Source organism: Lycium barbarum, chromosome 7 (assembly GCF_019175385.1).
Source record: "Lycium barbarum isolate Lr01 chromosome 7, ASM1917538v2, whole genome shotgun sequence".
Lineage (NCBI taxonomy): Eukaryota > Viridiplantae > Streptophyta > Magnoliopsida > Solanales > Solanaceae > Lycium > Lycium barbarum.
In genome coordinates, this window is record NC_083343.1 from 127,087,859 (window position 1) to 127,115,800 (window position 27,942).

At 32.6% G+C, this 27,942-nt stretch overlaps 2 protein-coding genes and 1 long non-coding RNA gene across 5 annotated transcripts; all 3 read right to left on the reverse strand.

Annotated features, from left to right (window-relative positions):
• Window positions 1-1,107: 1,107 nt before the first annotated feature.
• Window positions 1,108-5,036, reverse strand: LOC132602601 (acetylajmalan esterase-like). Its single transcript, XM_060315414.1, has 3 exons — window positions 4,644-5,036; window position 4,600; window positions 1,108-2,038 (listed from the first exon to the last, which is right to left on the reverse strand). The coding sequence occupies exons 1-3, from the start codon at window positions 5,034-5,036 to the stop codon at window positions 1,302-1,304; spliced, it is 1,131 nt and encodes a 376-aa protein (XP_060171397.1). The 3' UTR covers window positions 1,108-1,301.
• Window positions 5,037-5,839: 803 nt separating this feature from the next.
• On the reverse strand, window positions 5,840-9,471 carry LOC132604298 (uncharacterized). The gene is made up of 2 exons (XR_009568699.1): window positions 9,327-9,471; window positions 5,840-8,976 (listed from the first exon to the last, which is right to left on the reverse strand). It is a non-coding gene; the product is annotated as an uncharacterized LOC132604298 (long non-coding RNA).
• Window positions 9,472-21,385: 11,914 nt separating this feature from the next.
• On the reverse strand, window positions 21,386-26,800 carry LOC132604299 (uncharacterized). Of its 3 annotated transcripts, none has more exons than XM_060317750.1 (9): window positions 26,554-26,800; window positions 26,347-26,459; window positions 24,223-24,387; window positions 22,893-23,060; window positions 22,529-22,805; window positions 22,172-22,262; window positions 21,960-22,087; window positions 21,814-21,886; window positions 21,386-21,699 (listed from the first exon to the last, which is right to left on the reverse strand). In XM_060317750.1, exons 1-5 carry the CDS (start codon window positions 26,699-26,701, stop codon window positions 22,779-22,781), a joined length of 621 nt encoding a protein of 206 aa, XP_060173733.1. In that variant the 5' UTR covers window positions 26,702-26,800; the 3' UTR covers window positions 21,386-21,699; window positions 21,814-21,886; window positions 21,960-22,087; window positions 22,172-22,262; window positions 22,529-22,778. The 3 variants fall into 3 exon arrangements, 2 of the variants coding, with proteins under 2 accessions (XP_060173733.1, XP_060173732.1); XM_060317749.1 differs by having other exon boundaries at window positions 24,223-24,393; XR_009568700.1 differs by lacking the exon at window positions 24,223-24,387 and having other exon boundaries at window positions 26,554-26,794.
• Between the last annotated feature and the right edge of the window lie 1,142 nt (window positions 26,801-27,942).

Consider the following 27,942-nt stretch of genomic DNA (forward strand, 5'->3'; position numbering starts at 1 on the left):
GTTGCTATGTTTAAAAGTGGAATAATATTGTAAGTTATTATACAAATATGGATTTCATTTCATATATCTCTATAAAGGCTCATTTTCTTTTTCTTTGAGGAAATGGTCTCCTATGACCATTTACGATATATATTTTGAATAAAAGAGAAGACATTTTCAGATCTTTTGTATGTATTTTCTAATCTCTTACGTGTAAAAATGATGATCTTAAGTAAAAGAGACATAAAATTATAATTAAATTTGTAAAGTCCTACAAAATCAATTGACTTTTTTTCTTGATGAAAAATAATCTACCATATATCTTTCTCTTTTCACGTGGGAAGAAGGTTACAAATTTCTCTAATTCCTTTCTCAGTTAAGCAAAAAAAATTTCAAAAAAATATTTTTTAGAAAACATTTTCCGTCATATCGAACAACACACCTATAATCTTTTAGAATTAGAAAGTTCTATGGTGAGAGTATTTGTGGAAGAAATCCGGTGGAGTGATACTGTGAGGTTATTTCCTTGTGATATGAAATTTATTTTGAGCTACTCTTCTTTGTCGTATCTCTAATGTAGTGGATTGTTCGTTTCATCCATTTACCTTGGGTCAACTGGCCTAACCACGTATAATTTGTTGTGCCTCTTCTTTTGCTATACTTCTCTGCTAATAGTATTTTGTGTTATTGTTGTTAACAACACAATAAAAAATAATTGTTATGATTTTATTGTTATAATGGGTAAAATCAAAAAAATTTAACGTGATAAAGTTACTCCCTCCGAATCAAAAAGAGTGTCCACTTAGCCTGTGTTTCTTGGGTAAAAAATAGTGTCCACTTATTAAATTAAAAAAGAGTTAACCTTATCTTTTCCAGATCTGCCCCTATTTAGTACTATGTGATCAAATCTCAATACCTATTTAATTAGGGGTAGTTTAGTCAAATTACTTATTTTTGTCCAGGAGTTAGTACTTTCTTAAGGGGTGTGCAAATGGCTAAGTGAACACTCTTTTTTATCTGGAGAAGTATTCGATTAATAACTTTATTTTATAGTGGTAGTGGATATACGTAGTTCAATTATGACCGTACGTTAAAATTAACCCAAACGACAAGGGTTTAACTACAATATTTATTTGCAACAACAATCATTCTTTATTAATATTTATTTCCAAAAGGATGCATCTGACCACAGTCAACGCACCCGAATACCCAACAAAGTAAATATTCAAAACTCAATAACTAGACGTACACAAGAAGAAAGGACACATCTCATCAAAGTCAAATTAAACACCCAAATAACCAACAAAGAACATCTTCAAAACTCAAGAACTAGACAATACACCCGAATCTTCGAGACCGTAACGACCAAATTTTGGGAAGGCGTTCTTGATGACAATGTCCGAAATACGATGATAAGCTTCATCTGTCAAATGAAGGTCATCCCAATTGACGTATTGAGCCGGATTAGGACATAATCCGTCACCAGGTGTTACACATTGTTCGGCACCACCACAACATCGACAACATGGAGATACCAATGTGCTCGTATTAAATCCCAACCAAGGAGCAAAGCGAAAAATAGTCCTAAATGCACCATAGTAATCCCCATAGACAATTTTAGCACGTGGGAACTCACATTGTATATTTTGCAGAGCTCTCTTAAGTTCAGCGTTGTGGTACGTAGCGAAACGATTATAAAATCTCAAGCAATCAAATTGGTCATAAGCGTTGGGATTAGAGTCAGGAAATTTTGACAGGTATCTAGATAGACATCCGAATGGAAAAACTCCTGGAACCAAAATGCGAGTTGCCCCTAGCTGGATCATATCTCTGATGGAACTTAGAATGCCATCAATAACTACAGGAACGTATGTCCGGACTTCAGGTTCTCCTATATTTTGTGCGAGACTATTCCAGTAGTCAACTCCACCAAATTCTCCCAAGACTATGAGAGAGTTCCTGAGAGTTTGTGCACAATGGGTCCCACATGTGGACTGCAGATGAGATTTAAACCACTCTAATTGAGCAGGGAGAGGAACGTTAAATGGGACAGATGAAACTTTCCTAATAGCCCAAAAAGAGCTATTCAGCGCGGTGGCACCAGCAACAGCAAAGTTGGCTCCTTGACTAAAAGAAACACCCGATTTGTCCAAGTAAGGATTGAGGAAGGGGAGGCTCAGAGTAGAGGCAATGTAGTCAGCAATAATACGACCGTCAGAGAAGCGACCGGTAGGTTTTTTACAAAAGGTCTCACCGTAAGGTAGTCCCCAGGCTGACTGCAGGTTGACTGCAAATGAGATTTAAACCACAGGTTGACTGTCACGCCCCGAACCATGGCCTGGGCGTAACACGGCACTCGGGCCTTGCTTGCATGTGTCCGAGCGAACCTCATGGCTTGCTTGTCAACATGGGCATCAAAACAATATAATCTATATGATGCAATTTAAATAACTCATGAAAATGTAATTTGCGGAATAAAGTCTTGAAATTTATCTCATAGCATGAAATATCATGGAAACACAATAGTTTGCAAACATAAAAGCATAACTGACTCTGTGAACTAACATATGTCTATGAAACCTCTAAAACATGTCTGAATACTAACTACCAGGACATGGCCCTGGACTACCATAAACTGAATACTAATGCAGACTCCATGTTGAACCCCGGGAGAAGTGGGGCTCACCAATAAGCTGATATCTGAAGTGATCCTACTGCGCAAATGTATGCTCCTGAAAACCGATATCTGCACCGTGAAGTGCAGGCCCCGGGCAAAAGGGACGTTAGTACATAGTGAATAGTACTAGTATGTAAAACCTGCTGAAATGAAGAACATGGCACAACATAGATATAGGATATGAACTGAAACTGAATGTAACTTGAACATGAACATGAAACGTGAGTGAAGTCTTAAAGCAGTAATCAATAGAAATACTTGTATGTAAAACTACTTGTAACGTGGGGAATGCTATAGTATAATCGACAACATGGTCTGGTACTTGCGTCCTACCAGCAGAACACTCACAACCTTGCCAGGGATATGAGATTTAAGTAATAATAAGCATGTAAGGATCCAAACTGCATAATGAAGGTGTTGCCTACTTGCTGACAACCCTTATCCTACGGTGGCTACGTAGTTTCAGGCTATCTGAGCCTTCTTGGTTAACTAAGCAATTCCCAAAACATGAACATAATATAGTTGGCTAAGAAGCCCATGATTTTCGTGAAATAACTTGTAATCATGATTTCACGAAATAACTTGTAACTTGGTTTCATGAAATATTTTGTAATATGGTTTCATGAGATAACTTGTCATAGTCTTGCAAACATGTTCTTGATTCATGAGTAATAACAATAGTTCATAATTATATATATATATATATATATATATATATATATATATATATATATATATATATATATATATATATATATAATTGACTTGAAAACATGCTTGTAACTTGCTACATAAAATCATAAAGTTTCATATAAACATAATGAGAATACATGAGGAAGAATTCATGATTCATGGATTAAGCTAGGGTTCCTAATAACCGTAATGGAAGATTAGGAATACAATAACGAATATAGATACAAAATTCATGTACATAAATATATAAATACGGGCTACCAATATGTTGGGTTTAATGCCCTAGGGTTTGAACTTCATGGATGTCAAGAAACGAAGCATGGGGAAGAACGTAGAGATTCCCACATGTGGATGGAAGTTCTACATACCTTAATTGCTCCAAAACTTGAATTAAAGACTTGAGCTTTGAAGAAGATTTCCAAAATCTTGAATTCTTGAACCTTGAGATTAGGGTTTTCTTGAAACCCCTAATTTTAGAATGATAATTTCTTGTTTAGATTACAAGGATAGGTGTTAGAATTGAGTTGGAATAATTAGAGTAGGCTTACCTTGGTGTTCTTGATGATGGGAGAGGATAGGAAGTCGTTCTAGGGCTTGAAGGAATGAAAAATAATGATTTGAACTGGTATGGACGAATATATACTGTCCTGGGAAAATGCAGTTTACGTCCAGCACTGTGCTGGCCGTATTTTCAGTTTACGGGTCGTATTTTGCAATATGGACTGCACTGCGTCTCTTCAGTAAAATGGCCATAACTCTTTGCACAGATGTCCGTTTGACCCCTATAATATACCGTTGGAAAGATATTTCAAAGCTCTACAACTTTCATCAAGGAAGTTTTCCCAAATTCCAAATACATTTTGAAATAAGGGCCATAAACTAAAATACGGTCCGTATTTAACCATGTGACATCAAAATGCCAAATTCCAGAATGTTCAGAAATTCTTGGTTTCAGTTTACGATTTGAAATACGGGCCGTATAATGAAATACAGTCCGTATTTAACCATGTGACATCAAAATGCCAAATTCCAGAATGCTCAGAAATCCTTGGTACCAGTTTACGACTTGGTTTACGGCCCGTAAATTGAAATACGTCCACTGTTCATGGGCGTAAACCACTATCTCACAACTGAACAGGAAAATTTCAATTCCCACATTCTTTATCTGATTTTTCAAGTCTAGGATCATGGTTAAAGCTTACGTTAAAAGTACGAGGTGTTACATTGACTGCAGATGAGATTTAAACCACTCTAATTGAGCGGGGAGAGGAACATTAAAGGGGACAAATGCAACCTTCCTAGTAGCCCAAAAAGAGCTATTCAGCGCGGTGGCACCAGCAACAGCAAAGTTGGCTCCTTGACTAAAAGAAACACCCGATTTGTCCAAGTAAGGGTTGAGGAAGGGGAGGCTCAGAGCAGAGGCAATGTAGTCAGCAATAATACGACCGTTAGAGAAGCGACCGGTAGGTTTTTTAAAAAAGGTCTCACCGTAAGGTAGTCCCCAGGCTCGGGCCTGGATTTGGGCATTGGGTATACGGATCACATTTCCCGCATCAGCAATAGAATCACCGAGTTGGTAAAGAGAAGTGATGCAACATTTTGTTTTGGCAGCACAAGGAGAAGAGTGAAAAAATAAGGTTATCAGAAAAAGAAAGAAAGAAACTTTGGGTAGAGAAAGAGAAGCCATTGAAGAATGTTTTTGCTTGAAAACTTGGAAGTAGTATAGTGCTATTTACAGAGAGTGATAGACTGAATCCCATGTGCACTCAATACAAAACATATAGTGTTATACCCCATTTTAATCGGGTCAAAGCGGAGTACAACATATTGATGATTCCTAATTATTTAATTTAAGGAGTCGCCACCTAATTATTTTTACGGTGAATTAGGACACCTATTTTTACTAAGTAAGTGCTAAAAAGTTAACTCCGATTAATAGTTTATTACGCTTAATGATTCTAGGTAAGGGTTCTAGATATCCTAATGGGAAGGTCTTAGGCAACTTAGGTTAATTGAAATCAAAATAAATATTTATCTTAAAATATCAAATAGGCGAATAATCAATTTAGAAAAGAAAAGAACGTTTTTTAACCTCAAAATGAATTAAGAAGTGACCTATAATTAACCAAATGATTTTTTCCGTTTAAGAAAAGCGAGATTAAAAGATTTAACATTGAAACTCTTCCTTTCAAAAAAAGTGCTTGGTCATTTTTTTTTTAAATTTTGAAAAGAAAGTCACGTGACCAATTTTGTTTTAAAACTTGTTTAAAAATAAGTAGCAAGAAAGTATTCTAAATGTTTGTCAACCGAATTAAAATCCAAGCTTCCAATTTGACCAGGGATCAATTAAAGGAAATGAAATTGGTTTTAAAGAGATGATTTCAAATCCCATTTGGATTGCTCCTAAATTAAATTAAACTCATTGAGAATTAAAAATCTGGTTGTTGTAAACCATTTGGATAAAAAAAACAAACGTTCCAACAAAACGAATTAGAAAAGAAACTTAGAAAAATATTACGTTTGATAGTCACTAAAATAATATGCCTATATCTATCCCCTCAAAACTAAGTATTATAGTGTCAAAAAATTTAAACGAATCACACGAACAGTCACAAATAAGAAGAACAAAAACAATTAGTTTCGGTCAAGTTAAAAATGCAACAGGTGCTATTTCTTCTCTGACGAGGGAAAGGAGCGAGCGGAGAAATAGACGCAGGTTCTGTATTTCCCATTTATTTCCTTTCATTTTTTTTTGTTCGGAGATATCACAAGGGAACGAGGGAGGTGCTTGAGATGGACGAAATGCCAGTGTCCTGGATATACTGATGATTTTGAGTCTCGTTTGAGACTCCTCGCAACTCCGGATGTCATGCAAAAGAAAAAGAAAGGAAAATGAAAGAATTAGAACGGTGACATGATTTTATAATATACAAGATTTTATGATCGACAACCAACATAATATAAATTGCGGTTAGAAAGCATCTACACTCATTCAATACTAAGTATAAACATGCATGAATTACGTATACAACATGCACACGGGCTATATTTATTTATGCAATGAAAAAGGAGAACTTAAAGAGATGAGAAAGCAAGCCCAAACAGTTGAGGGGTAAATTCAGACAGGCCCAATTAAATGGTAAAAGTAACAAGGACGAAAGCAGGCCCAAAACCTGTCAAAGCAATAAAAGGAAATAAAGTAGGCCCAAACTCGAAACGAAATTTAACAATAGACCAATATTTATAGACTCACGTGGGCGATATACCTGCAATATACTAGATATACCAGCCTCTATATACTTGTATATATATAGAACTGGATATACCTTGTATATATTGGTATATCCCTTTGTATACTATGCAGAAAGTCATACAAAAGAAGAGAACAACAAAGGATAAATCATGATAAGGCATCTAACACTCATTGGCTTTATGCAGGAAGCAATCAAACTAGTAATATGTAGGATCATTATTCAATGATGTACAGGTCCTATTTTGACCTGAAACGGGGCATGTTTGAGGTACAACATAAGTCAATGAGATCTTTAAACTAGGGATAAACTCATAACATAAACATATGTTCAAACAAAACATGCTAGCTTCAGATTACATTTAACTCCATATTTTGTACTCAGTTCAAACACACATATAGGCACAACAGACATACCAAGTAATGAGGCAAGCATACAGAGCCACACACAAAGCCATTTAACTAGTTTTATCATCAAAAGACTTCCTATGTCATCTCAAGTCTCCACAGATCAATAAGGGTTCTCAGATGCTGAAACTAAATCTAACATGCTTGAGGTATAATTTGAGATTTATAACACCACAACCAATAATAAGTTCAGGGTACAAGCTTTATAGTTTGGCCATAGAGTCATTAAGACACACACAAAGGTATGGTTTATCTTATTGAGCCAAATAAGTTTCCTTTTCCAATAATATAGCTTCAAGTTTAGCAGTCATGAGGGTTCTATTTTTACTATTGATATCTCATTGTAATGGACAGTACACAACAAGGCACAGAGATAATTTAAAGTGTCAAAACATAGGTCCCAAACTTAAACATTGGACAAGTACTGGCATGCTTCAAGGATACACATCAATTTATATGCTAATCGTGATGTCAAAACACAAAGACTTACATATATGCTTAATGTGCATTTAAATCAGAATAGACCAATCTCTCATACATAAGTAAACAGAACAGTCAATTAGATGATCAAATATATAGGAATTAACCAAGTTGACACACTTAACAGATTTCTAGGCCAAAGTATGACTTTAAACAAGCATCACATCAGTTTATCTAGCAATGTTTGGAAGCAAGGGTTTGCACATTCGAATAGGATTTAACTTCAGCAAAATAAGAACATGATTTCAACAGGCTTAGACTTTTAATAGTACCGTACTCAAACCATTCATAGGGTCACTATCCTATTTAAACTAAACTAAGAACTACATCTAACACGGTCCAAATTAAATCACATGCCCAGATGACAAAGGAAACAAAACTGGACTAAAACAACAAGATTTAGGAATGACAGTGTCTTGACCATGCCATTATTATCAACTCAACTATCTAAACTTCATGCAAAACAGGTTCAACTTAACAAACTGAACTATCACATGAATATGCTTAACTGAACCGACTAACTCAACACAAGAGCCAAACTGGATAAACATCTAACTTGGCTAACCAAACTAAACTAACACTTAAGTGTACTTAAATAAGCTAACTATCATTTGACTAATTCAATCTGACATGAACATGCTTGTAAAGACCAACATATAATTGGTTTAAACTAAAAGAACCAAACTAGACTAAACATGCTCAATTAAACAGGCTGAACCTTCGTGCTTAAAATAGGCAGATTAAGCTTACACAAGTATGCTGTACAAACTAAGCTAAACTAGCATATAAACATGATTAACTTAAACTAAATATCATGCTTGAGCTGACACAAATATGCTTATCCAGACTAAACTAATACATTAACAGATTAAGATGAATCAAGTTGGGCTAAACATGCTCAGCTTAAGCAGGCTTAATTAACTACTTAACAAGCATATTAAAACTAATACAAGCATGCTAGACAAAATGAGCTTACTGACATAGGCACAAATTCAACAGGACAGATTAAGATAAAGATAATACTTGAGACATGCTTAACAACCAAACCAAGGCTAACACCTATAAGTGTACTTGATTAGATACAGATTAGACTAAACATTACATAGCCAAGATATTTTAGAAAATCAAATTAACTAGCATACATAAACATAATTTAACTACTAAATTAACCCAGAAAAATATGCTTAGTTACACTAACATACAAGACTAACTAAATCCAAAAAATACTAGAATACAAATAGGTCTTTCTGTTAAGCTAACTAATTAACATGCTCTAATAACAAACTAACACATAATAACTCAAGAAAATAGAAAGAAAAATGCAAAAAAAAAAAAAAGGGAAGGGAGAATTACGGACCTTCTTCAGGTGCAGCGAAGTGGGGCTTTGGATATCCGATCTACGCTCGAACGCGATCGATGCACAGATCTTTTCGAGTGCAGTCTTTGTCCCGAATGGAACTGAGAATTCGCTTCCAAGATCCTCGACGCACTCAACCACAATGAAAAAAAAAAGAGAATTTAAAACTAAAATTTAGACTCGATGGACTGGAAACTGGACTTCTAATTAAAAACAAGACTAAGTTTTTTTTTAAACTTTTAACCAAGGATTTCAGTATGTTCGCCAAGATGTTTCGACACTGGGGATGGGGTTCTTTATATAGAACCCCGAAAACCCTAAATTTTGTGCCCGTTTTAGTATGAGGCGAGTAGAAATGGAGGGAAAAATCCCTCCAATGTTGAACAACCAATCACAAGTGAGTATTCAAACTAACAAATGGACAAAACCCATTAAAGGGTTTCAAATGAAAAGCATTAGGGAGGGAAAGAAAACAAAATAACCTCTTCAACGGATAAAACCTGATGGAGGAAGGATGAAATCATTAATTCCTCTTTCCCGAATCAACCGTGCATGGTCTGCGGGAGTTGAAAGGCACCTGTAACCTTGCCATTTCCGCTTTGAAGAGAGAGAGAGAGGGAGAAGAGAGAGGCGCCACTGAGTTCTTCTTAGGTCTAGACGATGAGATAAAAAGATATGGGCCGGGTCGGTTTAACGAATGGTGGGCAGGTTATTATGGACTGGTCTGAAAATATTTGTGGGTTGATTGGGACGGATGGGCTCAAAACTTGGCTGATGAAAGAACTAATTTGGGCTATTTCAACGTGGGCTATTGGGTTTAAAAGCTGATGGGTCTCTCTTTCTTATATTTGTTGGAGCTCCTAGATCAAAATGAAAGACATTCTTTAGTTAATCACATATTACCGCGTGCTAAAACATATTTATTAGTACTCAAATAAAATTACACGATATCATAATAGTTGCGCGATAACATTTATAAAGTCTGAAAGTAAGTAGTGAAAAAATAAATGCGATGCGTTTTCGCGTAAGATGCCAAATAGGAAAGCTGAAAAAAAATGATCATGACGATCATAATGTTAAGTGAGAGCAAAAATATAATAATAATAATAATAATAATAATAATAATAATAATAATAATAATAATAATGGCGGTAATAATAGTAATAATAACCAATGACTATAGTCGGATTATGTAAAACGACGATATTAATAAAAGCTAAATGTAATAAAATATAAATAATTGTTCTTAAATTATCAAAAATATTAGAAGCGCAAATAACTATTTTGGGAAGAAAGGCGGGACAAAATTGAGTGTCTAACATATAGTACTATAAATATATTATATAGTGCATGTGTTAGGTTTTTTTGTGATCCAAAGGCCTTTTGGAATCTAAATTATTTTATTTAGTGCATGTCCTAGGTTTTTTTAGCCAAGGGACTCAATTGGAATCCTAATAATTTCACGTAGTGCAATATGCGCTATAGTTTGATAACCTTTGGCTAATCGAAATGCAAAATATTTGTAATTGAAAAACGTGAGACTACTAAGTCTTGGTCTATATATATATTATAACAAAATTAATTAATTGCCAATAAAGAAAGTTAGCAGCCTTAATACAGATCATTTGGGTAAATATTTTGTGTAGTGCATGTGCTAGTATCAATACAAGACAAGATGCGTTTAGTTAGGGAAATTTCTGTCTATACTATGGTTTAAAATACATTACTAGTACTATACTATGATTTGAAATTAAATAAAAATAAAATTCCCACTAATTATAGTTCACGATTAGATATAAAATATCATAGCGAAAAGTGATTAATAGCCATAGAGTCTGTAATACTGTTTAATTTGTTCCAAAACCTCCATCACAACATATTCTTTTCTCGATAGTCCAACACACTAAGCTTTGCCGACAATTTTTGTAATTGTATTTTTTCCTCTCTATTTTGATACAAGAGAAACTGGAAGTTATAAGTAGTAATATTTTTGCAGCTTTGAAACGTGTCTGTGTATATATTGTAAAATAGTACTAGTTTTACAATAACCCTCCAAATGTGAGAAGTAGTTTTTGGGGTTCCCCGAAAGGGAAACCTCTCTCCGTCTTTAAGTCATGTAGGTTTTTATAACTATGTTTCTGTATTACTCTCCCAGTTATGTACATTATTAAAGTGTTTATTGTAAATCTATGCTTAAGTAATTTCTTGTTATTATGAATCTGGTACTCTTAGTATATGGTTATTCTCTTAATTTCTTAATAAACTCGATGGATTAACCTATAAATTTCTAGGTGTTGAGAGGCCATTAAAATGTCCATAAGATGATAAAGAACTAAATGTTGGTCATGTCCGGGGTGTGGTTAAAGAAGAGGGTTATTAAGAACAAAGGTTAAAAGAAAGAGTTGAACAGTATAACAAGATTCATGACTGGACAGAGTCCAGATTATTAAAAAAAAATTATATATACATATAGAACCTATGTCTTTTTCCACAAAAAAAAAAAAAAAACACTTATAGCCTGTTTGGCCAAGCTTCTAAAAACAGTTTATTTTAAAAAGTACTTTTTTCAAAAATACTTTTCAAAAAAGTACTTTTTGCTAAAAGCAGTTTGTGTTTGGCCAATTAATTTAAAAAGTACTTTCGAGCAGTAATTAGTGTTTGGCCAAGCTTTTAAAAAGTGCTACTATGTGTATTTTCTCAAAAGTACTTTTCAATAAAGTGCTTTTAGGCAAAAACTATTTTTTTTAGCTTCTGAAAAACTGCTTCTGTTACTCCCCAAAAGCACTTATTTTCTCTCAAAGCTTGGCCAAACACCTCACTTTTTTTAAAATAAGTACTTTTGGGGGAAAAATAAGCTTGGCCAAACAGGCTATTAGTCAAATTAACTCGTGATTATGTGATGGTCACAGACATGGAAGTTATAATATTAGGTACGAGTCGGACGAATACAATAACTTTTGCTTAGATCATGTATTTATGTTAGAAAATTCACTAAATTAAACTTTGCCTAATTTGAAATTGTATTTTTTTTTTTTTTTTTTGCTCTCTATTTTAATACAAGAGAAACTGGAAGTTAAGAGTAATATTTTTTCACGCATCTTTGAAATGTCTAGAACCTCTCTTTTTTAATCAAATTAAATCGTGATACATGATTGTCGTAGAAATATGGGAGCTACGATATTAGTTAGGTAAGAGTCGGATGAATCCAATAGCTTTTGCTTAACAATCCTGCATTTGTATTAAAAAAAAATCATTAAATATATACTATGAATGTTTATTTCGGACTCAATAACTAAAATGAACAATAGTTTCGATTGGAAATTCAAAACTCATAAACTTCATATCAGAACGTATAGACAGTTAAACCAGTCATAAAAAATATTCGTTATTGACCGGCTTTCTAAATAATACAAATATTTAGTAATACCTATATTCGTGATTAGTAATAATTTATATTTAAAACTTTGTACTGTCTTGCGCAACTTGCCCTCATTATACTATATACGTATTAATCTAATCCTAGTGGGATCTTAATTGTTAATAGGCTCTAGGCCTCGCTAATCATTTTAAGAAAAATACTAGTATTATACTATTATATTGGAATATGAGAGTTGAACTCATACATATTATGTGAAGTTCCTAAAAATATGAACTAGTAACCTCGAAAATAAACACATTACTTGTTACAATGGTTTAAAATACACTATTACTATCAAATTAATATAACAATAGTTAAATCCAATATATAGATTAATCATGAGATCTGAAGTTCAAATTTCAATAATGATAAAGACATTATGTGATTTCTTTTTATATCTGTAAGTCTTGGTAGACAGAATTATCTGGTACCTGTTGCTGGTGAAAGGTGTTAGGTATCTCAAAAGATTAGTCGAGGCGCGCGCAAACAAACTCGGACACCACGATTATAAAAATAAAAGAAACTAAATGTATTTTTTGTTCCTACATCGAAATGAGTTCGCAGACGTCATGTTTCCCACACTGAAAGGAGTTGGATGACTTCATGGCTCCTACAAAAGAAATGAATTGAATGACTTCACGGCTCCTACAAAAGAAATGAATTGGCTGGCAGAACCAAGATTTAAAGCTTATAAGTTTGAGATTATTTGTTCTTTTAAATTACTGAGTTTTAAATTAATGATTTGCACATATTCAATAGATTTTATAATACAAATATAAAATCTGAACAAAAATTATTAAGTTCAGGCGAACCTGTAAACTATACTCTAGCTCTCTGCTAAGTCATGTGTTTATATTGATTCGAGCATCTTGCCATACACTACAAGAAAACCCTGAATTGCCGACCGATTTTAATAACAACTCAAATCTGTTAGTAAATTAGCAACATACTAACAAATTTGTAACAAAATTGGTTTTTAGAATTTAGCAACGAATTCGTAATGGATTACCAACTAAAATTTTACTAACTAAATAATTTAGTTGGTAAATATAGCGGGAAAAAATGGCGCCAAATTTAGCAACTCCCTACCAACGGATTACCAACCGAAATATTACCAACAAACATCTTTCATTGGTAATATTACCAACGGAGTATATTTCGGTTGGTAAATATGATAGAAAAAATGGAGTATAGTTTATTAACAGATTACCAACGAATTACCAATCAACCATTTAGCAACGACAGGGTTTTGTTGCTAAATTTACCAACCAAGAGAGGTTAAATTGGTTAGTAAATCACCAACTGATGCTGAAATGGTAGGTAAATTTCTATGTAAAATCAATTGATATTTTTCGATGAATTTAAGTTTTAATGGTAAACTTAATGATGGATTCTAAATCAATTGATATTTTCTAACGAATCTAGCATTTAGTGGTAAAATTATCTTTACAATATTATATCTAAATATAAGAGGGAATAATGAAGTTTTGGAGTACTCACATCATTCTTTGACCAATGAGGCCTCTACATGTGGTTGTTGATTTTTGTTTAAATATTTCATTTTTTCCCTCATTTATTTTCTTATGACAATTTTCCCTTGAGACTTTGTAATTGGATTAGATTGACACTACATATAGTAATTTTTTTGTTTAGATTACTTCTTCCGTTCCTTCTTATTTGTTTCTTATACTAAAAAAATAAATTTTTATTAGTTTATTTTAGCAAAGATTTATTAATTTCGTCTTATATTGCTCTTATAATTAAGTAACTACATAAGTATTAGTAGTCAAACTTAGATTCTCAAAGCATAATTAGTAAGGGTAATTTAGTATATTTTACTCTTAATAAATGATTTCTTAAGGGAAGTGTTAAGTAAACAAGAGACAAGTAAAAATGAAACAACGGAGTACCCTTGCTTCATCTGTTTTATTTTACTTGGCCCTTATTATAAAAATAGATTTTCCTTTTTACTTGTCCATTTTAACAAATTTCTTTCAATATCGCCCTTATCATTAAGTAACTATATGAAGTATTTGTAGTTAAACTTATATTTTCACAGCATAACTAATAAGGATAAATTAGTAAAGTAAACCCCTAATAAATAGCTTCTCAAATGGAGTGTCAATTCAATAAGAGCGAAGTAAAATGAAACGGAGGGGTACATTATTTGTAACTCCCTCCGGTTTAAAATAAGTGTCTAATTAGTCTTTTTATTTGGTTTAAAATAAGTGTCCACTTACATAATCAAGAAGGATTGAATTTTATTTTTTCAGATTTGCCATTATTTACTCAAGGCAATAAATAGGCAAGAGTTGTTAATTAAAGGTATTTAGTCAAAATACTTTTTTTTTCTAGGAGTTAGTGTTTCGGTACAGGAGTTAGTGTTTTCTTAAGGAAAGGCTAAGTGAACACTTATTTTGAACCGGAGGGAGTATTATACAGTTTATTTTGATAAAATTCATGCAACTTTGGAGCCACAGTTTCATTTCCAATTAAAACATTTATTAGGCCTTACTAATTAGTACCCCATATTCTTCTCTTTGTGTGTGTTCGGTATGAAGAAAAAAAGAGAAATACATGTGTTTCTTACTTATTTTGTCTTCTATACGTAAGCAAAAAATATTATGCTAAAAGCATTTGTATATAGCCCTAAATAAGTATTATGGGAGGTGGAGGTTGGTGTCGGGGTGTGGGGTGGTGGTTGGTGCGGATGGGAGCTACGATGGTATGTGAAAATTAGGTGTATTGGAAGGTGGAGCGGACACAATGAATGTGGAAGCCATTTGTGGAACTTAATTTTTCTACTTTTACTAGAGAGGTCATTTTTCTCATTTTAAGAGACTTATTTTCCTAAAAACATATTTTTCAAAAAATTTGACCAACTAAACATGAAAAAATGGAAAAATACTTTTTGAAATATGTTTCCTTCATACCAAACACACCCTCTATTTGTTTTAAACCTCTGAAGTTTTACTTCTTTTTTGAATATCGAATCTTCTATTCATTTGTATTTGCCAATTCTCCTTCCAAACTTTCTTCTTCATAAATAATTTATTCTTTGAAAATTATTCCATTATATGACTAAGAAACTTTAATAATTATGAAGACTTACCAACAAGACATGATTAATGTGTCACTAGATTAAATTAATTATGCAATAGATAATTAAAATGCGACATAAGTCTATATTTAATTAAATTTATCTATTTTTGTATCATGAATTTAAGCCCGGGCCTCATCCAACTAGTGTGTGTGCGTGTATATATATATGTGTGTGTGTGTGTGTGTGTACAATATTATGTTCACGAATAATATTACTAATTATATGTGTTTGTACAATATTACGTTCACGAATAATATTACTAATTATGTCAGCTGAATGGTTACCAGGATTCTTTCTTAATTCTATTTTGAAAAATAAAATAATACATATGAAAGACTAATCAATTTTTTTTCAGTCCGATGCACAAAGTATCCCGCATTAGCAGGGTTCAGGGAAGGGCCGCACCTCAAGGGGTATGTAAGACTAATTAGTTCTTTTTATTATTATTCACAATATGCCAATATTGGCACTAAAGGTACGTAAATATTGAAGCTTGTTGTTCAAACAACTATTCAGATATAGGATTCCTCTATCTCCTCGTAAGGATTTTTTGAAAGCCCGTTATCGGACTTGATTAATCGTCATTTGTTGTTCAAACTGAATTATTTTTCTTTTTTGTGGTTTTCTAATTGTTTCAAAAATATATAAATTTATCAATCAATCAAACTCAATATTTTTCTCAATTTATGTCATAGTATTCGTTCTCTCAAAATTGTTGGACTTGTGTATCTCCTTTCGGTAACCGAGAACGACTTTTTCATGTTGTTCAATAACCTCCCCGCCCCCTCACACACACAGTTCTTTTGAATTTTGATTGGTATTCAAGATCCTATATTTTCGATTATCTAATAAACCACTTAATAAAAGTATATTATGTTTCCATTCCCTTTCAAAATTCCATAATCCCTTCCCGAGCAAAACATGACTCGTTTGATTCAATTGGTTCTCACACTCAATTACTTAACATAAATTCACACATCTTTTCTTTGAATGTAATGAGCCTATCTTGTTTTCGTTATTCATATTCCAAAAAGACATCTAAACAAATGTAAGACCAAACTATTCAGAGGACTCTTCTGATAAAATAAAAATATGTAATTGTCAATAAAGTTGTTGCTTTTTTTTTTTCAAATCCAAAAAGCTCTGCATACTTAGAATAGGTCGACGATTCAACATTAGATAAAGAGGTAAAATTATCATTTTTACTATTTACTATAAGCAGTCAAACTATTTTATCAATATGATATTGTATAGTAATAAAATATTTATGTTGAAACCGTCTTTATATATACGTGGTGGTAGAAAGCTATGTATAGACTTCAAATAATTTATTTTTTAACCATGTTAATAGTTCTAAATCATTGGGTTCTACATTATTGGTTAATCGAAAATCAAAATCGATTTACCAATGAATCGCGAAATGCTATGGTTCTTACATATAATTTATGAATTTATTAGAAATAATTTGCGAGATCATGCACCTTTCTTTTTTAGTTATAACGGAATAGGATACAACTGGTTGGTTCTGCCTATTCTTGAAATAAACAACTCGTACACACTACACACTCTCTTTTCAAAGAAAGCACAATAAAAGACTACATTCAAATTTTTTGCTAAATATCGGTATTAAACCCGAAAAGCGATAAATGGCCAGTGGCCCAAAAAAAATGAAAGAATCAGTTATGTTTTTCATATTGTATCCTCTTATAGATAAACTTAAATTCGAGTAGATTTCTATGTATAGCACTTCACCCCCTCTTTTATTATTTCTGAAATCGAGTAAAAATATAAGAAAGACATTTAAGTTAGTTATATATTATGAACTAATGAACTAGCCCTCTTAGGGTTATTGGACCATTGCAAGGTACTAGTTTTCCAGCATTTTCCTTAGTCTATGAATGAAAATGATAAAAGCGAGTCAGTATATTAATTCTTCATCCAGAAATAAGCCCTTTTGTCAGGTTCTTTTCACAAATAATGAATAATTGGAGGATGTAATTTCTTTTACAGAATTTGAAAAAGCAAAGGAGAAGTTCAACAAACAAGCTGGGGCGGCTTACGCATAAGGCAACTAAGGCCTTTGCCTTAGGCCCCTATCATGAAGGCCTCATTTTTTAAATTTATTTTTTGGGATGGAATTATTTTAAAAACAAATTAAGCATTTTAAATGAAGATTTACAATGTTTTCAAAGGATATTATGTATGAATTATGATTTCAATGGTTGAGTATTATTTTAGATTACATATATAGTCTTTTGGGACAAGAAAATAATTTTTGGAGATGTTGTCTTGTGAAAGTGCATTTTTATTTTGTACTATTTTGACAAATAACTAGCATTTTTCGTTTTTGATTATCTTTCAGTTTTTTTTACCATATTAAAACCTGTATCAAATATTTTTCAGTCGTTCTATGCAAAAATAAAAAAGAGAGCCACGTGAATTTTTATTCCCTGTGCCAAAAAGAAGAATAGAACCGACCAAGAATAAAGTACATTGAAATTCTTTTTTTTTTTCTTCATCGTTTCAAGTATTGTAGCAAGCATTTGAAGTAACGAGAAATTATTTTTGGGAAAATAACACTATATGCCAATTATGGCAAAATATTTACCCATTTTAGCCCTTTTTTCATTACGCGCTATATCCACTTTTTCACCCTTCTGCTTTTTCCTTCCTCCTTCATCTCCAATGAGCTACCAATTCCTCCACCACTGTACAACCTATAAACAACCCTTAGACATTATGTATAAACCCCTCTCCTGTATAAACACCTCTTGTGTAATATTGTATACTAGTTTTATACATTATTATACACTTTTATATAAGGTTTATACATTGTGTACAGTAGGTGTATAAAGTTGTATATTATTGTATAATGTTGTATACCGTCAAAAAGTGTCAATACAGGTGTAATTTAAAAATATGGCTACACAAATGTAATTTTGTATGCTGGATTGTACACTACTGAAATTTTCCCATTAATTTTTCATCATATTATCGACCTTTAAATCTTAGAAAACAGGGAAAATATGCGTCAAATAAAAATATGTACAATTGTAAAAAGATAAAGGCCTTCCGTCAAAGCTTTGCTTTAGGTCACAAATATTGTTGAGCTACCCCTGCAAACAAGTTTAGTCCATCAATTCAAGAACTGGTAATCGATTGGTTGAGTTGATGGTTGTGCGGAGAGAATCAAAGGACTAGTTCTTTTAATTTAAGATAGTCTAAAGATTGTGATGCGAGCGATCTATTGCAATACGAATATTATTATTTTTCTTGTCTTTAATTTTTCAAATACGAAACTTAGTGTTACACACACTAATTGGTACGCAAACAAAATTGCGTTCTATCAAAAAGTAAATTTAAATGGTTGATCTATATATTGTGAAAATTTAAATATGCAGTGTAGCGTTTTTACTTGGTTAATTCTACATAATACTAAAGTATATTAATTTAGTTTTTGTCCTTGCATATTCTCATTAATTTTAGTATTAATATTAATTTCGTCGCATATCCGAACTTAAAAAGATTAGCTATAATCTGATGAAATTTGTATTTTGTAATTCAAGCAAATAATATAAGAATCTAAAAAGATTTATAAAAATACTCCAAGAGCCTGTTTGGAAAGCCACCTGGTAATTGGAATTGGTGTAATTACTACCCTAGTAATTACACAGTCTAGTAATTACACAGCATTATAATTACTATGACCTGTTTGTTTGTCATAATGTAATTACACTGTAATTACAAGCGTGCTGTTTGGTTGCACAAGTGTAATTACACATTTAGTTTAATTTAAAAATAAAATTTAATTATAAAAAGTTTAAAATTAATATTAAAAAAATATGTTCCTTTATAAATTATATTAAATTAGTTATTTAATAATACATTGTTTATTGAAAATATTTTAATTAATAATCATATATTTGTAACTAATATTGTAAAAAATAATTGATATATAATTTCAAAATTAATAATATTTTAATTTTAATTGATTATAAAACTTAAAAGCATACCTTCTTTGTGAGAACATCATGAGATTGGATGTTTGACAAAAAACGAATATTTATAAATATAATGCCATAACACTATTCAAATGTTTGACAATAATTCTATCAACTGTAAGTGAAAATTAAATAACATGCAATGTGAAAATAACAAGCCAATAATACTAAAGCAAATATTGTTAAAATTGAAAATATAACCTAAATTCAAAATCCAAAAGAATTTTTTTTTTAACATAATACTCTTATGTCAAATTGCAACGTTACATAAGTAAGTTTCAATGTAACATAAGTAAATACTCCTATAATTCAAAAGAAAGGGAAAATATAAGTCACTTATTACAATGAAATTCTACTTTAGTAACGTCATTTATTATATGCCAAATTTGTTAATGACTCATTCTTTCTAATATTAAGAGATGTAGTTTAAAAAATTAGAATATTAACACGGTTAATGAATAAAACAAAAACTAAAAAAAAAAAAAAAAAATTACATGGAACCACAAGAAGTAAAGGTTGGGATGAGAAGAAAGGAAATGAAATATAAATTCTATAAAAAGAAAAATATATTTTAAAAATACAAATAATTAAAAAGTAAAAATAAAAAAGAAATTAAATAATAGAAATAAAAAAATAAATTAGAAAAGAAAAGAAATTAAAATAAAATAAAAAAATAAATTAAATAATAGAAATAAAAAATAAATTAAAAAAGAAAAGAAATTAAAATAAAATAAAATAAAAAAGAAATAGACTAAAAAGTAACCCTGTAATTACAGGGTGTAATTACACCTAATTCTCAGCCCCCTTGAGAATTGGAGAGTGTAATTACACCCTCTCAATTACACCCACTTCCTACCTAACTGTGTAATTACCTAGTCAAACAAACAGACCAAATTGTGTAATTACACTCAATTACACCCAATTCCAATTAACTGGGTGGCTTTCCAAACAGGCCCCAAATATAGAACGGGAGAAAGTCATTTATATTTGAACTAGTGGCGAATCGCCCGTGCAAGGTCTATTTTTCTGATGTGTATATGTTGTGTTTACATGGGATGTTTACATATGAAATGGTGATGTATTACTGCAGTGAGCCGTGATGTTGTTGGCAGCAGCTGGAATTGCTATCTAACAAAAGTACCATTTTTATGGTGTCTGTGAGTGTGATTCTTCTGACTTGCTACCATCAGGCTCAAAATGAAATTTCACTTTATTACAATTTCAACGTTCTTAATAGTGTTTTAAAGTTCAGTGTATTTCACAAGTACATTCAACTGCCTCATAATTTCGCACGGAAGAAAACAACACAACTTTGTTCATTATAAGTAAACTTACAACAAATTCAAGAAATGAGATTTGTTGGGGAAACACTTAGTCAACTCTTTGGTATTTTAGAAGCAGAATTACATTGACATTTGCAGCGGCTTTACAATAACTTCAGTGCACAGGCTATGGGAGTTGTATTAGAACGTTCGGCAGAGCAGTAAGGTAGTTACTGGTATAGCTAGGAAGTGGTTCCCAGCAGCAAACATGATTGTCATGATATATGGGGAAACAGGGAAAAAGGGACAGAACAACTTTGCAAGAGACGTCCGCTATAGAGTTAATGCAACAATAAAATCATACATTTCTATGAGGGGAGGTGTAATATACCTGTGTTAGATTCCGAGAGAAGCTCTGAGCCTTTAAGAACTTTTTCATGAAGCTTCTGTTTTTAATAATCAAACAAATATTAAGTCCACATATTATAATTATATGTTTCAAGTCCACATATTATAATTATATGTTTCATTTAAAGTCGTATCTGAACAAGAAAACTAAAACCGTTGGACCATTCTTAGTTGCCGCAATTCTTTGGCCACTCAAAATGTCAAGTTTGTTGATAATATCTGTAGAAGTATAATAATATTGTATTTAGTAGCGGTGGCATCAAGGTTATTTGATTTATATATAGTTCCCTTAAGATAAAAGAATGTAGTGCAAAATATTTGTTCATACATTTGGGTTTCGAAGGCAGGATTTTCAGTGGAAAGAAATCAACAAACGCCAAGTGCTATGATTCGTAAATGTGAGCAGTCATGTCTTTTTCAGTTAGATAAAAACCAGAGTCGGTAAAAAAGAAAATTGGATTTTAGCAGGAATCAGTGTAGATTTGGGCAGATAACTATGAGAATAAACTTATCATACAAGTTAGCAAACTCATAGTAGAATGCAAAGCTATAGCGGAAATGGGTAATATGTCATCTTCAATAGGGGCAAGATTGAGCGACGAAGGTGAATCCGATAAGCTTTTCAAGGTGTACGCCTTTAACATTCTCTCATTGTCTTTCACCCTGAAGGCAAACAAATATTAAGAAGTGTAATCTAGATAAGAAATAATGGTAATCTAGATAAGAAATAATGGGAAATTACGGTGTTTTGAGGTATCGGAAGAAGATAGTTCATACCAGCTTCTTAAGGTCTGCATGTAGAGAGGATCAATTAAGATCGTTGAATTGTACCTTGTTGAAAGTTATCGCACTGCACATGGGAAAGTAGTTGATAAATACAGCCAACTTTTTTGTTAGTGCCAGAGTAAATATCGTGTTCATACCATTATGGAATTCAGTCATATCTATCCGCTTCGCAACAATAATAGGGTATTCGTCTAGCTCTCTCAGTAGCCTGGTTCCTTCGTTGTCGGCCAGGTCTTCCCATTTAATGAAGAGAAAAGGTTTCCTCCTACACAGTTATGGTAAATATGACAATCATTCGTGTGGGGCAATCTTTTTTTTTTTTTTTTCTGAAGAAGGAAAACAAACTTACTTGCTATCCATAACTATAGCCTCCTGGAATAGCTTTGTTTGGTTGGCAGTAGATTTCATCGTGCAACAATTTGCGACGACCACCAGCAAGTCTGCTTTGATAAACAATGCAGTATGCAGTTAGATTGTGAAAAGCTTTTGAACCAACTAAATTAGCGACATGATGCATAAATTGCCTCTAAGGTTTTACCATCTGTAAAATTCCTAAAACAAAGCATAGGAAGAATTGTTTTTTTAAAAAAAAGGAATAGAAACACTACTCCTGACAAACCTCGTAAATTAAACAAATAAGTACGAGACAAGTACTTGTTAAAGCAGTAGTATATGCAGTTGGATGAGGTATAGTGAGTTGGCGTACCAAATTCAACACCTATAGGTTGTCGTTCAAGATCCAGGAGGGAAACCACATTCAATCTCATCGCAGGAGGCAAGACTGCTTCTTTGTCGTTATGCTTTTCAACACAGTCAACAATAGTAAAACTATCCACGACCCATTCATATTTGTTGATTCGTAATGAATAAGGTTTTTTCTCTCGAACTTTGGCGGATGAGATCAGATAAGTGTTGAAAAGTTCAAACATCTCGTGATAGCAGCCTCTATCATCACCTTACAATATAATGCAAATCTGTTTTTCCTGCAGTCCACCAAAGTTGAGAACGTCAAAATTTATAAATAGATAATGAATGCTTTTATGTAGTTACAACAGCAGCTGTTGACATACGTGCTCATCCTGGACAATAACTATCTGAAAGTGTGTCTTCTGATCCTTGCTCTCCCTTGGGCGAAATTTATCTACAACCTGGACTTTACAAGTCCAGTCTTTAGTCGCTGGTGTGATTGCAGCGATGTTAAGCCTCTGCTCCATCTTGTAACTGTTTTCTACAAATATCTAATAACAAAGTTGCAGAAATTAGTAAGCTGGAAATACATATGTTAGGTCATTAGGTGAAGGCCTTTTTCCACAGTTATCGAAAATTTTGAGCAAAGCTAAGACAAATGAGAGGTAAAAGGAAATATAACAGGGCTCTAAAAAATATTTTGACCGAATAATATATAGTATTAAAAATGTTGCACCCAATATCAAAATGTTAACCCGAAAATCTCGCTGGCAAGCGTAAAAGAAATGCACAAATCTCCTAACAGCAAGGCTAAACTTACTTTGTTACTCCGAAGTAAAATGTTAGTCAAACACCTTTCCTACAGAAAGTCCAACTGATATGTGCAGGAAATGATGGAAGACAGAATCAACCTATAACTATTATGCGATTCAAAATCTCAGCGCGATGGTCAGATGACATCAAACAATCGACATGCAAAGAAGAGGGAAGCGGCATATGATTATAGGCAAATCTTAAATGGGGTGGGATTTGCAAACAAAATTTAGAACTTCGTGAGACTGTACAGCTGCAGACCAAAATACACTACTCCTTAAAATTGTAACCAACATAACAAGCAAAATAGAAACAACTATAAACCATTCAAACAAAATTTAACAAAAAGAAACCCCAAAACTTGCTAAAATAGAGAGCTCACATATAATTGTGATTACCAACAGAGAGAGTAATAAAAAGTACACATTACCCACATAATTGTGATTACCAACAAAGAGCAATAAAAAAAGATTGGGAACGTTCTCAAATTCTGATCACCCTCTGCCTGAAAGTTATTGGCATAAAACACCCATGTCGATCCGACTACCATCTCACGTTTCTATTGTAGTATAAAAGTACGAGTTATTACAAGCAGCATAGCAGAAGAAACCAATATGAAATTCATTGAATATATAGTCTAGTCAAGAATTCTGTGAAGCCTAAAGCAAGGAATTAACAACAAGTAACAGGAAAAACAGAAAGCTACATAAAGACATCAGAAAGTTAATGGCTAATTCAAGCATATTCACAAACAGGTAAAGAGCCAAAAAGTGTTGGCAGGCCAAATATATTCTCTGTCAAAGAGGAAAACCACTATGCTCTAAAAGATCAGTCAAATGGAAAAATAAGGAGTTGAAGAGAAATAAAGTAAAAGAGGAAAACAGTGAAACAACAATTGACCTGTATGTACACAGCAGAGGGCAGAATGGGAACGCCAAAGGGTGGAGCAAAATGTAGATACAGCACAAGGAAGCTACAACTACAGTGGCAAAAGGCGGTGTCTGCAGATGCCAAAATTGAGGGCACGCGTTGAAGCAGCAGCCATCCAGAAGAGTGACACGTCATCTGTGCCTTACGATGAGATGAGATCAAGCAGAAAAATCAAATAGGAGACGTGAAATGACTGATTTACCCCTGACAGGCCACGCAGGCATGTTGACCATCGGCTGCCTGGTTATTGCGACTTATATAATAGTAGTAGAAGTGTAAAGAAAAGTGGAAAGTTAAGAAGCAGAAAAAAAAAAAAAAAAAGCTTATGCCGCCTAAACCCTCCACTTTCTCGGAATACAGAGACTCGCGCCATTATTTCAGTTTTTCCTTCTCCAATTTCTGCCCACGATCACCATTATACCAGTACTTCTGTAAATCCTTTTCATTTTTCCCCAAATGAAAGATTATCTCAACCTGCAGTCTCCCGTGATCCATCTGCCGTTCTTGGATTCTCAGTTCCACAATCCTTTCAGCTAAGTGGTAAGTTATCTTTAGCAAGCTTATTTTCCCCTTTTTTGTTTGATTCGATCAGCCCATTGTAGATTTTCTGATATGATTTATTTAAGGTAAAGCTCTGCTAACTATCATTTTGTTAGTTGAGTTTATTCATTTAGAATTTCTGTTATATCAATTCATGTGTTATTTTTCTTTTGGTCTATTTAAACAGAAGTGTTTCCAATGGAATACTGCAATTGAAGGTTCCATAAAGGATAAGTTTACGAGCAAATGTGCAGAACGATACAAGGGTATGTTATCTGAAGCAAAATCCTCTGAGGAGAAACGCAAACATATCCCGTCATCTATTTGGGAGAACTGGAAGCCTCACTGGGATACCGAGGCTTTCAAGGCCAAATCAGCACAATGTTCAAAAAATCGACTAAGTGAGAAATGTGGTGAAGGATCTGGTCCCTCATGCCATACAGGAGGCTCCCGCACTCACCGAGAGCATGCAAGACAACTGGTAGAATCATTTTTATTTCGTCAAGTTATAATTTCTTCAAAGCTATTCCTTATGTATTAATTGTGGTAGATGCGATTTCAATTTTAGCAAAACGAACTAAAACGACCGCCTCATCCACATGAGCTTTTGAAGAAGACACATATCAAGGCCAACGATGATTTTGTGGACCCGAAGTCTAAGAGCATTTATGTAAGTGACTTCAAGCATTGCTAATTATCTTTCTCGATTTTTGTTGAGGTTTTTTGCTTAAATCATTCCTCATGTTTACACCAAACATTAAGTACATTGTTATGACATTGGAGAGAGTACGAGTATCACATGTCCCTTCATCTTTCCTTCTCATGTCCAACAAGTCATGTCACAAGACAGGATGGAAAAACCGAGATGTTAAAGATTAAGTAGCCTTTAAAAACAGAAAGATGTCAATCTTTTTGGACAGACAAAAAAGAAGAGTGGTATTTGAATAGGATTACTTTTATTTGTTAAACCATGTATCTAGTCAATCACTTTTACACTATCGTCTATCAGCGTATATAATTTAAATCCGTCTCAAAAATCTTTTTCCATTTCTTAAGTTCTGTGTCTAGTAGTTTTCTCTTTTTTACCACCATACATAACGAAAAGAGCGAGTATGTTTCTTCATTTCTTTTCTTGTTTTAGATAATCGTGGTGTCCGGACTAGCTTGCCCGTACCTCGACTAATTCCACGGGTACCTGCAACCTCCCACCAACACCGACACCGAATAACTCTGTCTTCCAAGCCTCGGACAGATGAAAAAAAAATCACTTAATCTCTCCGTCCCAATTTACATGAAACTCTTTTCTTTTTAGTCAGTCCCAAAAAGAATAACACCTTTCAATATTTAACAACAATATTTATCTCTAAAATCCCCATTTCTAGCCACAAAAATTTCTTTGGCTTGTTAAACCACAAGACTCAAAAGTATTCCTTTCTTTCTTAAACTTGGTGCATAGTCAAACACTCTCGTATAAAATGAAATGCAAAGAGTAGTACAATGTATGAACTATGCAACCAAATAGAGGAAAAGGTTAAAAAAGAGGAAAATACTTACAACAGCAAAGCGATGGCCCTTGGCAGATATAACAGAACCAGTCAACTCACGAACAGCACACGTTGTAAACCGGTTTAGATCCTCGCAATGTCTCTCAATTGCAGACCCAAAACCTAAATCAAAATTCAAAAAGAAATCCCAAATTGAAACAAAAGAGGATCAAATAAAATCAAATTGAAATCAGTAAATAAAGAAATAGGATTTGACCTAGAGATTGGGTAAATGAGAGTGCAGGTGAAGAAGAGTTTACGGTTTGTCTGTTGAAAGACAAAGACAAGAGCTGACGTTGCGTAGGATTTATTATAGTTGTTGTACGAGGAGCAAGATTGCATTGTCCGAAAGCTGAAGCCGCCATTTCTTTCACTCTTTTTGGGACTCTGACTTTGACTTTCTTCTTCAAAAATACTTGGGCTGGTAAGGGCTGCGTTTTGGCTGGGAATTATACTTTGGTGAAAGCTATCTTTTTGCCCCAACTTAATAAAATATAATTATAAATGTATCTTTCAAAATTATAAATAATACTAGATAGCCTATGCCCGTTCGTACAGGCCAAACATTTTGAATTATAGTGTATCTATGAATATGTAGTTGTGTTTATATATATATATATATATATATATATATATATATATATATATATATATATATATATATATATATATATATTGATAATAAACATACATAAGTTTGTACTTTTTTTATGGATATATATATATACTATGTTCAAAATACGATTAATATAACATTGTAATTTGTGCTTCGTATTTAAAATTTTATTATATTCGTGTTTGCTACAAAAATTTATTAATACTTTTTAAAAGAGAAGACTTGTTTAAAAGAAAACTATTTTCCTCTCTTTGAGATAAAACAATAGCAATATTTAAGCATCAGTTGATATTTTCAATTTTAATTCGATTAATTTAAAGGTGTAAAATACTACTTATTATTTTTTATCAAATTTTGATTTGGATAATTCTAATTCAAATTATTAAATTAATTTTACATGTTTAAAACGAAACAAAGTAGAAATTGATTTTCTATTTAAACGAAGAAATGCTATTTTTTAATTTTTGTTAAATATTCTCGGTTTAGCTCATTTTACTTGTCATGTTGTCTTTTGCATGGTTTTTTAAGGAAACGTGAATTAGAATTATAATTTGACTAATTTACCTTATTCATTATTTGATCTTCATTTGATATTAATCTCTTTTCACATTTATTAGAGTAAGAATAAAAATAAAAAAGTAATTAAATTCTATCTTATTTTAAAATATAAATATTTTAAGTATATTTATTTGAGTAAACATAACAAATAAATGACATGGCGGAATAGCAAATACAACAATTAAATATTTTGAAGAAAAGTAATAATATGGGGTCTATGTTTTTTGCTGTGCAATAATTTCATTTGCTCTCACTAATGGGTTAATACGCATGTGGCAATAAATCCACTATTATTGACTTGATGGGAATACTTTGGGAATTACATGAATATTATTTGATTTTTTAATATATGGGGTGCATGTTTTTTTTTTTTAATATGGGTTTCACTTTTTTTTTCATGAGTTTGGAGAGTGTGGGGTCCGCTTTTTTAAA